Source organism: Ambystoma mexicanum, chromosome 1q (genome assembly GCF_040938575.1).
Source record: "Ambystoma mexicanum isolate Mex_15411 chromosome 1q, UKY_AmexF1_1, whole genome shotgun sequence".
NCBI lineage: Eukaryota > Metazoa > Chordata > Amphibia > Caudata > Ambystomatidae > Ambystoma > Ambystoma mexicanum.
Genome location: NC_090922.1, coordinates 109120014 through 109135677, shown reverse-complemented (window position 1 = coordinate 109135677; position 15664 = coordinate 109120014). Strand labels below are relative to the sequence as shown.

General features: G+C 51.3%; 1 protein-coding gene across 3 annotated transcripts in view; it reads left to right on the top strand.

Annotated features, from left to right (window-relative positions):
- The window catches only part of ZC3H18 (zinc finger CCCH-type containing 18), a 1042429-nt gene that overhangs the window by 978487 nt on the left and 48278 nt on the right, over positions 1-15664 (top strand). For all 3 annotated transcript variants that reach the window (XM_069636029.1, XM_069636019.1, XM_069636037.1), the window contains exon 16: positions 11017-11113. In XM_069636029.1, coding sequence (XP_069492130.1) covers positions 11017-11113 — 97 coding nt within the window. The remainder of the gene's footprint in view (positions 1-11016; positions 11114-15664) is intronic.

The window sequence follows — 15664 nt, the reverse complement described above, 5'->3', positions numbered from 1 at the left end:
GCGGCTTAGCAGCACCAAACTTTGAACTTTACTATTATGTGTCCCAGGCCCAATTTTCGAAATATTGGTATTCCAAGGATGAGGGTCCCCCACATGTGGAGGTAGAGGAGCTCACCACTTCCCCCACAAACATACAGTCCGTAATCTTTGATGCAAACTACAGGGACTCATGAGACTTCAATCCGGTGAGCTGTACAATTGGTGCATGGAAGGCTATATTTAAAAGACTGGGAGTACTGGCCCCATACAACCCGAGGTTTCCCTCTGGAACTACCCTGACATGACACCAACACATGACACCAGCCTACGAGAGGCCTGGGATCCCATGGGAGAAATGAGACTGGGAGATATGTTTATAGATGGGAAGTTTGCAACGCTTCAGCTGATCATGGGGGCTCTGTAACGCTCACCTGGTTCCCTCGGAGGCGCTGGTCTTGACTGGGCGGTGAAAACGTCTTCAACGTTAGGCGTAGGATTCGTTTGGCTCCCGGATTTGACCCCTTCCTCACCGAAAGCTTGACCTGCAGAGTGAGGTGTCTGCAAGTGAAAAATCAAGGTATTAGTGGCTGGAAGGTTGGGAGTAGTTCTTAGCCCCTCTCTCCCTCTCTTCCCGTGGTACTCGGGTGATTGTTGTGCTCCCCCTAAGTGAATGCTGAGCTCTCCATCCTGCGTCTTGTGCAGGGGCGCTGGGTCCAGTTACTTCACTGTATGTGAGTTCCGCCTCTTGATTGCAGAGGGTAGTTGAGAGCGAAGCTGCCGTTTGCTGCACGAGCGTGACTTGTAAGTATTAAAGTTCTCTTTAGATTGCTCTCTTCAAATGTCTTTTTCCCTAATGTCTGTCTTTTACTTTTCAGATGCTGTCGATGCCAAAAAAGATGCTCTCCCCGATTCGTGGCAGAGAGCGTAACAAGAAGATGATGAATTCGAAGGCACGTAAGTAGGAAGGCTGCTTTGGGGCCGTAGAATGCACCTTAATGTCCCCTTTTGTCTCTACAGGTGCCGGAATGCAGTGCGAGCAAGGTTGGAGCAAGCGCAACACAGGTAAGCAGTATTGTAACCAAGCGTTACTAACCAATGTTCTTTGTCTTTGCAGGCCGATGCCGGACGAGAAATGCAGAAAAAACGTCTTGGATGCTGCCGATGGATCGGGTGAGTTGAAGCGCTAACTTTGCCTTTGTCTAACCTGTGCCTTTTGTTTTACAGGAGCCGCTGAAGATTGAAGATTGGTTCCCAGCAGGTAATTTTCGTAATTACAGGATCCGGAGCTGAAGATTCGCTGGAGCTGACACAGTGAGCGTCCTGCTGCAGATGCAGAATAACGCAAAGCATGTGGTACCAATCGGGTGTGGTTTAAATAGCCCATAGGAATGCTTAGGTGTCTTCTTCCACAGCAGCCTCGCCCAGGTAAAAGAGTTTCTGCTTCCAGAAGGGTTCCAGCAGCAATGATCCAGGGAGTGGTGCCTGCCCCACCCAGAAGGAAAAGTAGTCCCTGCCAGAAGAGAGTAAAGCATCATCTTGCTGGTAAGTAAGCAGCATGGTCTGCTCCAGGTAGGTTCACCCAAGCACTTTTACACTTGATATGAGCCCGGCGCTTCCTGTGCCGGGACGGATCCTTACTATGAGCCTGGCACCACCGGTGCCAGGACAAGGTCCAAAAGGTCCCTATTGGGACTTGCTGGTGCCGATAAGACATGTTATGAGCCTGCTTCCAAGGATGTTGGGTAGGTCCTGACTCCTTGAAAGCAGTGGTCATGACAGGCTCTTGGTGGGGGCCCCTCTTAGGACACTACAGTACTATCGTATGAGATCGGCCTTCCAGAAATGCTGGGCGTCTTTCCCTGATGAACCCCCCTACTCACCCATGCGTACAGATGATAACAGCGGGCAACCAACTGGGGGTGTCCAGTCTATACAATGCAATACAGGCGCACACACCCTCGACCAACCTGATCAAAGGTAAATGGGAGAGTGACCTCCAAATCCCAATCGACGATAAGACCTGGGAAAGGTACTGTTCCCTTACCAAGAGGGTTTCCCTGAACGCTGGGCTACGCCTTATATAATTCAAAATTATAAACAGGTTGCATTACACTCCGGCCAAGATAGCAAAGTTTGTTCCGGACAGTCCAGGCAAATGTCCCAAATGTAATGCCGATCAGGCTGGTTCATTCCACATGTACTGAGGCTGTCCGGTGGTGACTGGCTTCTGGAGCGAGGTGGCAGAGTTCCTTTAGGAGGTTACACAAATCCCCCCCGGCATTGACCCCACAGAAATATTTATTCAGAGATATAGGCAAGTGCTCTGAAAAAAAACAGAAGATTATTTAATGTCTCGTGCGCAGTTGCCAAAAATGTATACTACAACAATGGAAAAGTGCTGCGCCACCCACTGTAAAGCAGTTCCTCTGGGAATTGACATACGTGAATGAGGCTGAAGAACAATTTGTCCTCACCCGCCCATCGGCTAGTAGACCTAAAGATATTTGGGGACCATTCAGAATGTTTCTATGTGATATGATCTCCGATGAAGATGAAGCTATGTAAGCGTACCACCTTGATGTGATGTATGATATCTGTACCGATTTTCTTTTTGTCATGGTTATTTCTAGCTTTAAGGCAAAGCTGTAACTGTGTTACGTATCTTCTGGACCACTAATAAAAAAGAGTGTTAAAAAAAAGAAGTCTCAGCTACAGCTGACAGTTTGGCGTTCCTGGTCCTTATCTGGGACACGAGCTCTGAGAAAGTTTTCCCTCGGAGGACAAGATCACAGCCATCAAGAGGGCCACGCTTCATTTTCTCAGCCGAGCAGTGACCTCCGTATGATGGTACCAGCACCTCCTCGGTATCATGGCGGCCTACTGGCAGCGCCATTCACAAGGCTCAAAATGAGAAGGTTATAGCTGCACTTCTCAGCCTCATGGAGTCAGGAGCTGGGTTCCCAGGAGCGGGCACTGCAACTTGAGGATGGGCAGGCCCTTACGTCGACCAGCACTGCAGGCTACCATCACCACAGACTCTTCTTTGGAAGGCTGGGGAGCTACCCTGAACAACCACAGCGTCCATGGAGTTTGGTCTCAGGAACAGGAAGCCCATATCACTTGGCTAGAGCTGAAGGCCATCTGGCTGGCTCTCAAAGCCTTCCTGCCAAGATGATACTCATTCAAACGGACAACTCCACCAGCATGTATTAAATCAACAAGCAGGATGGCACCAGGTCCTCCCCTCTATGCACCCTGGTCAGCATTTGGGAATGGGCTCTGGTGAACAACATACATTTGACGGCGATCCACCTCCAAATGGAGTCAAACCTGGGGGGCGGACAGGCTCAGCAGGTTGGGTCCACGACAATTACAAATGGCAATTGAACAATCAGGTCCTTCAGGGGATCTTCAGCAGATGGTGGCAGCCCCAGGTGGATCTTTTCGCCACCTGGCACAACAGGAGGTGCCCTCAGTTTGCGTCCTGGCAGGGACATGGCCTTGGATCCCTGGGTGACGCCTTACAGTTACAGTGGAATGGCATGAACGCATATGCATTTCCTCCCAGTCCCCTCAGGCTCCTCCGGCTCGGAGGAGCCTGAGAAACTCGGAAAGAAAAAACGCAGCGTTTTCCAACACAACCGCGTTGTTTCTGCCTGAATCTGCTTTGCCATTTGGGGCTCTCGAGAGCCCCAAATGGGAAATCAGCTGCAGGTAGAAACACTACGCGGCATGTAAACATAACCGCGTTGTGTTTCTGCCTGCTGTGGCTTTCACTTTGGGTCTCCGGTGCTCCGCTAGGAGCACCGGAGACCCAAAGTGATAGCCACAACAGGCAGAAACACACGCGGTTGTGTTTGAAAACGCTGCGGTTTTTCTTTCCGAGTTTCTCAGGCTCCTCCGAGCCGGAGGAGCCTGAGAAACTTGGAAAGAAAAACCGCAGTGTTTTCCAACACAATAACGTATTTGTTACGCAGCTAGTGCTTATTTAAAAAAAAAAAAAATAAATGGCACTTACTGAGATTCAGCTGCAGCTTTCCTGCTCTGGTCTCCGGTCCCCGTCCTCCGCCTACAGCACTAATGAAGGGAAAGCCACCCAGCGGTAGCTTTTGTTTACTACAACTGGCTGGCTTTTCCTTCATTAGTGCCGCAAAAGCCAGCACAGGAGGGCCTCCATTTCACAAAATGGATGCGCCCATGTGCTTGCTTTTGCGAATTTTGAGCTTGAATAGCTCAAAATTTTACATAGGAAGTTTTAAAACGGAGAATGCTAGTATTTTTTTTTATGTTGCCTATCTATTTTTTAAATAAGATTTTTTACTAGACCATCCCTTTAAAACTGCATGAAACTAAAGGGCATGTTTCTTGCACCTGAAGCCCACATTTAGTAAGTAGGCATGTTTTCCTGGGCTGCCAGTGTGATGTTTTAGGGGAATTGAGTGACTTTTCTTATACTTTAGATGATCTGACTTGTAACAAACTACTTTATTTTATAACTACAATTTTATTGAAACCATCCTAGCCATTTTCTACAGGACAATTGGTATTGTGGGTTGGTTCACTTCCAATTCCAATGCATCGAAATCTGGGATGAATTGGTACACAAACCACATTTACAGATGAATATGCAAAATACCACTGATTCGTAAATGGCATGTTCTTTTGGCAAGTTGTAGGGCGTGTATGGTAGACTGTCAAGGATACAAAATAAGCCACAGTTTGTGCCAAAACAAATTGGGCCTTTTTAATGGTTCAAAAAGATTCAGATCCTATGTATAGTATTTGTCATTTGTACTGTTAATAGGGTTTTGCAGGATGTGCATCTGCGTAGTACATTTAAGGTTAGACACACTGATGTAGACTGTTTAATACTGTATTCCTGCAAATTGTCTATTGCAGAAAGGGGTGGATGTGGGAAACTGCCTTTCTCCAGCATGGGGTCTGGCATGGATTCACATGCTCATGAATATTCCCCGTCGTCAGGCTGGGAATTCTCGGTAAAGAAAAAACAGTATCAGTTTCGTTTCTGATCTGTCCTTCGTAGTAGTAACCAATCACTGATCTCTGTGTCATACTAACCACAGCCAATGACTGCCATCTCCCTAAGCCCCGCCTCTGGCAGCCATCTTCAGATTTTTACCGCACGTTCAAGTGTTGGGAGTCCTTGTGCTTAGCTCTCGAGCTTTTGCTGCGTTTTCGCGCTTTTTCAGGTGAATTTTCACATTTTTCGGTTAATCGAGCCTCAAGCTCCACCGTTTCTACTCCCGTTAACGGGTACCCGTTACGGGATTTTCCTACGCCCCTCAAGGGTGAAGATGTCGTCGAATCAACCTTTTGGAGGATTCCAGAAGATTTGCGGCCTACTTCGAGATGGCCCAGGACGCGAGTTTGTCACCCGGACCCAAGCTGTTTCGCAGCTGCCCTGGATGCGGGCTGCAGAATGTGTTTAAGGAGGACGAACATTCGCGATGCCTCTACTGTCTTCATGGGGACAAGACTCATGTAGAAAAGGACTGCCAGTTCTGCAAGAACTTGTCGGAGCGGACCATGAGGGACCGTTGATCGCGTCTCGCCAGCTGGTTGGAGAAGGGCTCAACGGGTGAGAAGAAGAAGAAAGGGTCCGAGCGGGCTTCTAAGTCCTGTGCGGGCGCCCCGGTGACGGGGGCCCAACACCAGGCCAAGCGCTGCGAGTCCGCTGGCTCCAGGAGCGCCGAAAGGTCAGGCTCTTCGGTCGCCAGGCAGGGCGCACCTTCCCCGGCAACGTCAACCACGAGCCAGCGCTCCGGTTCGGGGAGAAGGAAGTCCGAGACCCCGGGTAAGCTTCGGGAGAAGCCCCGTCCGATCTCGGGAGAAGGGGAGCGAGGCGTCACCCCCCACCCCCCTAAGGAGAAGGCCCGGGACGCACCTAAGGTGGTGAAGGCCCCTACCCAGCAGGCAAAGGCCTCTATCGAGGCGATCGCGGCGACTCTGGCCAAGCCGGCAGAGACCCCGCCAGCGGAGACTGCCTCTGGGACTAGAGTTTCCCTGCCGCCAAGGAGGGAATCCTTTTTTCAGCCCATCGTCATGGCCACCATGATGGAAGAAGCGAGGGGGGGCACGGTAGCCTCCTCGAGCTCGGAGTCAGCCTCGGAGGAGGAACTGACCGAGGCCGTGAGGAATCTCGAAGTCCAATTCGAGAAGGTTTGAACCCATAAGGAAGATCCTCGGGAGATAACCGAGGAAGACGACGATGGTGAGGAAGAGCAGCCTTCCCTTCCGGCGCAGCCGGAACCTAGGCCTCAGGATAGCTTGGCTGCCATTTTGTCTGCGATCCAGTCCTTATGCTCTGAGATAAGGACGAGATTACCATGGCCCAGGCCGGAGGACCCGCAACCTGGCCCGTCGGGAAGTCCTCAGAAAAAACGACAGAGGACCCAACCCTCTCCTCCACTCACCCCCGTAAGGCCTACATTTCCCTCCTCATCCTCCCACGAGTCGGGAGATGATGGTGCGGTGGGCTCGACGACGGGTTCTGAGGGCGACGGAACGAGTCTCCCGTCGCACGGGCCTCTCCGCCCGACGAGATTGGCTCATTTCACGCCATGATCGCCAGGGCGTCCGAATTGTTCCAGCTCTGCCCGGAGGAGCAGAAAAAGCAAGGTTTCCTCTATCAGCGCCAGGAGGCCAAGAGGAAGACCGTCATCGCGGTGCCTCTAATCGATGACATCTGGGAGGAGGGCCTGTCGGTACTCAAGAACCCCTCCACGGCACCAGCCAAACGGGACTGGTACGAGAAGAAGTACCGGGTCCCCGAGACCGCTCCCCTGTGCCTCAGGGCCCAGCCAACGCCAGACTCGGTCGTCTCGGCGGCGGCGAAGAAGAAAGCGGCGGAGTCAGGAGCCTCAACGTCGAATTCCCCTCCGGACGGCGGGGGTAGGAAGTTGGACGCCATGGGGCGACGGGTCATTTCGTCGGCAGCGACGACGATCAAAGCGGCCAACGGCCTGGCCCGTTACGACAGGGAGCTCTGGTTTAAGCTGGCCCCCATATTGGACTTCCTACCGGACGACAAGAGGTCCGAGGCCCTGGAAATACTTCAAGAAGGCGAGGTGGCGTCGGACCACGCCATAACGGTGGCAACCGATATTGCCGATACCAGGTTCCGCCAGCCGTCAGGATGTCCAGACCAGGGTGTTGGACATGCCGTTAGACGGCAGCAACTTGTTCGGGAAGGCGGTGGGCGAATCCCTCCAAGCCATGGAGACGGCCCGCGCCCTAGGAGCCCTTCAGCAACGACGGCCCTTTCGGAGCTCCGGAGGCAGACAGGGGGCCTCCAAGGGATCCAGCGGTGGCTCGTCCTACCGCCAGGCGGCACGCTCCTCGTCTCAGGAGGCCTACAGGGGTCGCGGCAAGCAGGGAGCGCCTCGTCGGCAAGGTGGCCAGGGCGGCAAGGCCACCACATCCAAGCAGGACTGAACCGGCCGTGGCCTCGGGCCCCCACCGAAGCACCCCGGTGGGAGGCCGGCTGACGAATGTCGTCGGCGTGTGGAAGTCCATCTCCACCGACCGTTGGGTGCTGGATACCCTGGCAAGAGGACACTCTATCGAATTCCTGAAGAAGTGCCCTCACGTTCCACCTGTGGCCAGGAAGGAAAATCACGTCCCGCAACTGCTGTTGGAAGTACGGGCGATGCTCAGGAAAGGCGCCATCGAGCTCGTCCCGAAGAGGCTCCGGGGTGTACTCGAGGTACTTCCTCGTCAGGAAGAAGACTGGCGGCTGGCGCCCCATCCTGGACCTTCGTCGTTTGAACAAATACATAAGGTCACAAAAGTTCAGGATGGTCACCCTCCAGCACGTGCTGGGACACCTGGAGGAAGGCGACTTTCTTCCGTCGTTGGACCTGGAGGATGCATACTTCCACGTTCCCATCCTCAAAAGTCACCGAAAGTTCCTCAGGTTCGTCGTCCAGGGACGCCACTACCAATTCAGAGCACTGCCGTTAGGATTGAAGTCGGCACCCAGGGTCTTTACCAAGTGCCTAGCACCTGTGGCGGCATGGCTGCGCCTGCAGGGGATTCACGTCTACCCCTACCTGGACGACTGGCTCATCCGCTCAAGGACGAGGGAACTCGCCGTCGAACACACTGCGAGGACCGTCCAGCTACTCACAGACCTGGGATTCGCCATAAATTACCCAAAGTCCCACCTGGTGCCGTCGCAGGTGGCCCTGTTTCTGGGAGCGAAGCTCGTTACAGTGAGGCGCCTGGCGGCACCGTCGGAAGAACGGACGAAGACCATTCTGGGCAAAGTGCAGCGCCTGCTAGCCACGGACGTGGCCAGGGTGAGGTCCATCAAGTCCCTCCTGGGGATGATGTCCTCTTGCATCTACCTGGTGCGCCTCTGCAGACTACGGATGCGCCCTCTTCAAGAATTTCTCGACGCCCGTTGGATGCAGGCAACGGGCACCTTCGAAGACCGGGTCCCCCTCAATGAGGTGTTCCGGCGGGCGATTCAGTGGTGGGGCAAGGACTTTCAGACGCCGGCGTACCAGGAGACTGTGACGACGGACGCCTCCCTGGAAGGTTGGGGCGCCCACACCGGAGATCTCCACGCAAGAGGCCTCTGGCTCCCCGAGGAGAGGCTCCTGCACATCAATATCCTGGCACTCCGAGCCGTGTTCTGGGCTCTCAAATCGTTCCTCCCGTCGCTCAAGGGCAAGGTGGTGCGGATCTTCACGGACAACACCACGACAATGTTTTACATACAGAAGCAGGGAGGCACCAGATCCCCAGCCCTATCCAAGGAGGAACAGGATCTGTGGCACTGGGCACCCAGGGGATGTTCCTGGTTCCCTTCCACCTGGCAGGAGAAAGAAACACCATCGCCGACTCGCTCAGCAGGGAGCTGCACGCGTGTCACAAGTGGGAACTGCGCCAGGATCAGGTGGATCAGCTCTTCCGACGATGGGGCAAACCCCAAATCGACCTGTTCGCAACAGCGACGAACTCCAAGTTCCAGAGGTTCGCCAGCAGGTTTCCCCAGCCGAGAAGCATGGGCGATGCGTTCTCGTTCCCCTGGGGCGGCCTATACCTGTATGCGTTACCTCCGTTGCCGTTGCTGCTTCGACTCATCAACCAGCTCAAGAGGTCCCGGTGCAGGATGATCCTCGTCGCACCGGCGTGGCCGAGGCAGATCTGGTTCCCGGACCTTCTGGACTTGTCAACGTCCCCTCCCATCAAGCTGTCGGCAGACGTGGATCTTCTCTCCGGAGAAGGAGGCGCCATCTTCCACCACGACCCGGCGTCGCTGAACCTGCAGGCTTGGCTCCTGCAGCACTAGAGTTTGGAGGGTATGATATACCGGCCGACTGCAGAGAGGTTCTTGCAAAGGCCAGGGCGTCCTCGACTCTCAAATGCTACGGTCACAAGTGGAAGAGGTTCTCTATCTGGTGCCGGGCACCGAAGATCAATTCCCTACAGATTACGGCCCCTCAAGTGCTGCCGTACCTGCTATTGCTGGCAAAGGCTGGGCTAGCCCATGCCTCCATTAAGATTCATCTGGCGGCGATCTCCAGATATACCAGAATCACAGGACGGACGTCCCTGTTGTCCCATCGACTGGTAAAAGAGTTTATGAAAGGACTGTTCCGGTTGTTCCCGCCGGTGAAGGCCCCGGCGTGGGAACTTAACGTGGTGCTGACCAGGCTCATGGGGCCCCCATTCGAGCTGATGCATTCCGCACCGATGAAGTTTGTGTCGTGGAAGACTGCATTCCTGGTGGCCATTGCCTCCGCACGACGAGTGGGAGAGATCCAGGCCCTATCCTGCAAAGCACCATACTTGACTTTCCATGCCTTGAGGGTGGTGCTTAGGACGCACCCCTCCTTTATGCCCAAGGTGCCGTCGGACTTCCATCTTAACGAGCCCTTGGTGTTACCTGTTTTCTTCCCGTCTCCTTCGTCGCCGGCCGAGAGGACTTTGCACTCGCTGGATGTGGCTAGAGCGCTGAAGTTCTACGTGGACCGCATAAAGAGTTTTCGGAGGACATCACAGCTATTCGTGAACTTTGGACCTGTGAATCAAGGGAAGGCTCTCTCGAAGTCTTCTATTTCCAGATGGCTCTCCGGCTGCATCTTTCACTGCCACCGGTTGGCTAACCGACCGCTGCCAGGCCGTCCGAGAGCCCATTCGACCAGAGCGATCGCTGCTACTACGGCGTTCCTATCTGGTGTGCCCCTGCTGGACATCTACAGGGCTGCTACGTGGAGGTCGACGCACACCTTCACGAGATTCTACTGCGTCGATCGGGATTCCAGGGAGGAGTCCAGGGTCGGCCAAGCAGTGCTGCGCAACCTGTTCGTTTAAGGTGAGCCTGGTGAGGAGGTAAGAGATGCTTAATGTTGAGTTTTTGTATTGCTTAATGTTGAGCCTTTTGCCACCCCCCGTGGTTGTGCATGTGTGTACTGCTATGTATTCTTATATTCATGAGCATGTGAATCCATGCCAGACCCCATGCTGGAAAAGGAACAAGTTACTTACCTGTAACTGTTGTTCTCCAGCATGGGTCTGGCATGGATTCACATGCGAACCCTCCCGCCTACCCCTCTGCGGCTCTTCACTTGGTCATACTGCCACTTCACGTGCTACCAAATCTGAAGATGGGTGCCAGAGGCGGGGCTTAGGGAGATGGCAGTCATTGGCTGTGGTCAGTATAACGCAGAGATCAGTGATTGGTTACTACAACGAAGGACAGATCAGAAACAAAACTGATACTGTTTTTTCTTTACCGAGGATTCCCAGCCTGACGACGGGGAATATTCATGAGCATGTGAATCCATGCAAGACCCATGCTGGAGAACAACAGTTACAGGTAAGTAACTTGTTCCTTGGTGCATGTTCTTTGAGACTGGTGAAGCAACGCTTACTTTTTGGCACTACGTGATGCCCGTTTACCTCATTGTGGGAAAACACCAATATTTCATACCATTACTCAATTTTCTCACTGCTAAGACACATTAATCTATCTTTGTACCTGGTTTGTTTTTTCTTCTCTTGCAGGCTTCTGATAAAGGAAGTAGAAAGAGGTATGAGCCATCAGACAAAGACAGGCAACCCTCTCCCCCAGCCAAGCGGGCTAACCTTTCCCCGGACCGAGGTGAGTGTCAACTTTACCTCTTCTGTACCCAAAATCTGTACGCACAGTGTGGTTGCCTGCCACAGTGATGGGGAGAATGTCCTGTAACTCTAGAAATAGCCAATGCATTGAAACAAATTGATACCTTACCAGCACTAAAAACCTTTATTTTTATTTGCTCTATAAGAAAGAGTCACACTGATAATTTGGTGCCTAATGTTTCTATAGCATATAAAAACAGCATTATGTACATTGCTGAAATTATTACTGCCAACAACCTTTCTCTGTTGAACAAAGTTACATCAAACTAATACATTTGAGGGCATGTATTTCTAATGAATTCCTTCCTTTGATAGATTCCTCACATTCATAAATTGGTGTAAGCCTGACTTGCTCTGCGGACTTAACATTGAACATGGGTGCAGTGTGAGGACTGGGGGGGGTATTAGCAGAGCTACTCCAGGAAGGCCCTTCACAGCAGGTTTTGGAAGATGACTTTGCAGTTATATGGATGAAGAGACAATGACTCATTTTCTCAGTTGACTCTTGTTTGCATGCCACAACAGATCAATAGTTAACCACACTGTGTCTCAACAGTGTCCTATATTTCTTCTCTTGGTCTTCTACAAACGACTCTGGGTTAACATCTTGCAGCAATTGTAAACACCCAGTGTCCTTGTTGGATCTGTACCACTGCTATCTGGTGCCTCATAGTAGATAATGATACAGATAACTGCCTCATGTCAATCAATGCATACTAAGGAAATGTTTAAGATTACCAAGTTCATCAATGCACTGCATAGCCCACGGTGAAATGTTCACTGGCTGGGACCCCACAGTGCCCTGCATGGCCTGCTTCAGATTATAGCAAGTCCCTATGCCACTGGCTTGGTATGCATCAGTTGAGAAACAAGGAAAACAAGAGGCAGTTCTTGATGCGGGTTGTCCTCCAATCCACGGTCTACCTCTTGTGTTTTAAGATAACTTTGCGACCAGGCCTGAGTCTATGCTTCGTTCCCTGGACGAGAAAGTGTCACAGATGGCCTCAAGAACACATCAACCTACGAAGACGGTTCAAGGGTTTTCATTTGCAGGAGCTCAGTAAGGGATGTCCCTCTCGTTTCGGGTGGCCATTCTTCTGTAACTCTGGTGTTCCTAAACCCTGGGATGGTCTCTAGTGATTCCGATCTCAGGTTATGTCTGATCTTTACTGATGGTGTTAGGGCAACCACCTTTTCGCTCCATCTTCCTCAGGGAATTAGCTAGTTCGTTTCTGACCCAAGTTCCCTGATACAATATAGATTGGTGACTTTCAAATGCTGACATTCAGGCCCCACTTTTTGTCCTTTCCTTTCATGGCCTTGTACCGCTCGCCCAGCTGTCCTGCCTTTCCCGCTCTTCTACTTTCCTTCATTTTACTCCTCCCACTGTCAACCTACTACTCTCAACCCACACCTATTCTCAGTCACTCCTTTCACTTCCCTAGTAACCGTTGCATTAACTCCCTACTCTCCTTATATCATCCCCACCCACACATCTTGCATGCACACTCAAACCCCACCCAAGTACCATTTTCTCACACCAACCAATACCTCCCCTTGAACACTCCTTCAGCAATTCTCCTCCATGCTCCCCTGCACCAGAGAATCATTTCTCCTGCGGAGGTGTTTCATACAGGTGAGAAAACATATACAAAAGAGGTCTTAATATCGGGTTCTTTCTTGTATGCGTGACCGCTGGTTCCAGGCAGTGGTTTGCCAATGCATTTAGGGCTCTGTTAATTGTCCCAGCTTGTGTGAGGGCTTTCTGGCAGGTTTAGGATGCCGGTTTGCAGGCCTGTCGCAGATTAGTGCATTTGTGGGCGAGTGCATTGAATTTGCTAGATTGCTGTGCGCACTCGCTAAAGCTGCAGTCATTCTTCTTATGCTTGTCCGTATCACTGCCGAGTGTGCCGTTCTGCTCCTCGCAGTCTTTTTTGTTATTCTTTTGGTTGTCTTGCTTACTGGCTTTCCCACCACTAAGCATGCTGGTGCTTTAAGTCCTGCGGGACATTAAAGAAACTGGATAGTGTAAGATGGTTTTCTAGAATCTGGCGTGGTGGCCACCCAAGTTGTGGTGAACAGGGTAACCGAGGTTAGTCAAAACCCAATCAAGGTAAACGTGGAGAGCAGTCAAGACAATTTTGAGGAAATTGTGAGTTGGGTCAGGGGTCCACAATGAGACCACACAGTGACGCACACAATAATTGAATTTGGACAGGGGACTACAAAAATACTATACTTATTTCAGGCCTAAAACACCATCTAGGAAATGAAATGAGCAGGTGATATTACACAACACCCAATTATAAACATATATACAGTCACCTTTAGGTTGTTAGGGATGCATTCAATACCTTATTCAACAAAAAGGAAGGTAGTTGGTGATGCAGTAGAACGGAACCCAGTCACAAGAAAGATACCCTAACTTTATTAGTCCGATCCATATGATGAATGGGGCCTTGTGCCCAAAAGTCACAAAGCTGCTTCTTACGAAAAGTATCTGATGTATGAAGAGTTCTTGTAATGGTGAAATGTTCCAGAAGATATTCAACAAAGTTACTGGTAAGTAAAATTCTATTCTTATCTTTCAGATACAGTGACCTTTAGACGCGATGATCAAAAAGCGATTGAATGGAATAACCAACATTTATTCTAAGGAGAACAGGGGGTGACAAATGTGTTGCGATTACTTACCTCCATTACTCTGATTTTCCCAGATAACTTGATGGGTCGCTGGAGGTAGGTTTTCCCACCATGTATTCCACTGAGAGGTCCCCATGAGCGGTGGGACGCAGGGATTCCTCCGTCATTTCCAGGAGCCCAGTGCCACCCTTGGCGTGGAAGACATGCCGAAGGCACTGATGCAGACCTCTTCAGGACACTACACCAGGTGGAGGAAGGCCGATTCCAGCGACTGCTACCATGCACAGGCAATGGCAGTCATGCTTTCAGTCGTGCTTGAAGACTACCCAGAGTAGGATCCCTTGAAGCTGGCTGCTCTTCTACACAAGATACTTGGCTCCAGCGCTGATCTTGATCTGAAGAAATGGATGCAGGAGTCATCCTCATTTCTGAAATCCTGTCTGGAGGCATGTCCAAGCCCACCAATGGTAAGGGTCAGCACCATACAGACAGACAGCAGTGTCTAATCGGGGACCACTGTGGGCTTTACTCATGCCACACACCTACATTTTCAAGCACCACAGATGCTGAATGGGACCCGACATTTCCATCCCCTTCCTGTGCAATCACACCCAAAGGCATCACTAGCTAGTAAAAGCAGCAGCTTTCCTGCGCAAGTGCATGACCTTTGTATGGGATTTCCTGTCCTGAGAAGGCAGGAAGGTGGCCGAACAACAATATGACCAAAGAACAAGCCAACATCTCATGGCACAGCCATTTTAAGGCACTAGCCACTTTTAGTATCCATCTGTGGTAAACGTGAATGTGCACGACTAAAGAAAAATGCAAAATATGTAATTGCTGCCACCAGCTTTTCTTTAAGCACATATAAAAGTAGCAAAATCCCAAGTGTTAAGGATAGGGTGATAAAAAAGTATCCCCACTGCACTGGATTGTAGGATATGTGCACTGTTGAAAAGTTACCCAAAAGGTAAAAAGACTAAAAGAAAACCTTGTTTCCCATAGTCTGAAGGACTGTTCAGTTTTCCCATAACAAAATGGGCAAAAGGCCTGGGGAGTGAAGCTGAAGGCTTCATTCCCTGTAAAAATACAGGACAGGTTAAAAAGCAAAAGGTTTGGGGGTCCATATAAAGTTACTAAAGAGAAATCTTTCCTAACAGATAGCATTGTGCAGTGCAGGCATGGGACAAGAAAAGGTGGTAGTCATTTCAAACATGCAGGCACAGTGATTGGGGCCATCCCAACTCCCACACTACGCCTCTGGTGTAGGTCTGTATGTGGTACAAACTCCCAGGTAGGCCTCCCACCCTAGGCTCAGAATGGTCCTCATCCACTCTTGACAGGGTTGGGTCTCTGATCCTGTCCTAGATCTGATACCCACCAAAGTGCAGACTGGTATTTTGGATGCATCCTTTCCTACTGCAGCTCCCGCTCTTGAGTCTTAGGGGCGGCAGAAGGTAGTTGTAAGCAGGAGGGGCGGGAAGCTGCATCCAACTCCCTTATCAACGACTGGGAAGTCGCACAGACCCCCTTACCTGTGGTGCGTGACCCGAAGGCAACACGGGCCAATCCATCTCGGTGGAGCAAGGACTCTTGATCGGTCGCAGTCAAAATCCTGTTGCAGCGACGTGGGGGAACTCCACCGATATAGTGTGTGTGCCCCAACATGGCGGAGCAAGGAACGCCACCCCCGACGTGGTGTCTGAGCCAGTAACACCGTCCAGGACCGAGAAGACTAGTGCGTGGACTAGCAAGGAAAACATGGCAGATGCACCAGGAATGTCAGAGGAGGAAGGGGGGAGGAGCCAAAGCCCAGAATCAAAGCACAGAATGGAAGGAAGCCCGAAACACATGTCCCGGGAACTTGAAGCCAGTGACGCCATTGGAT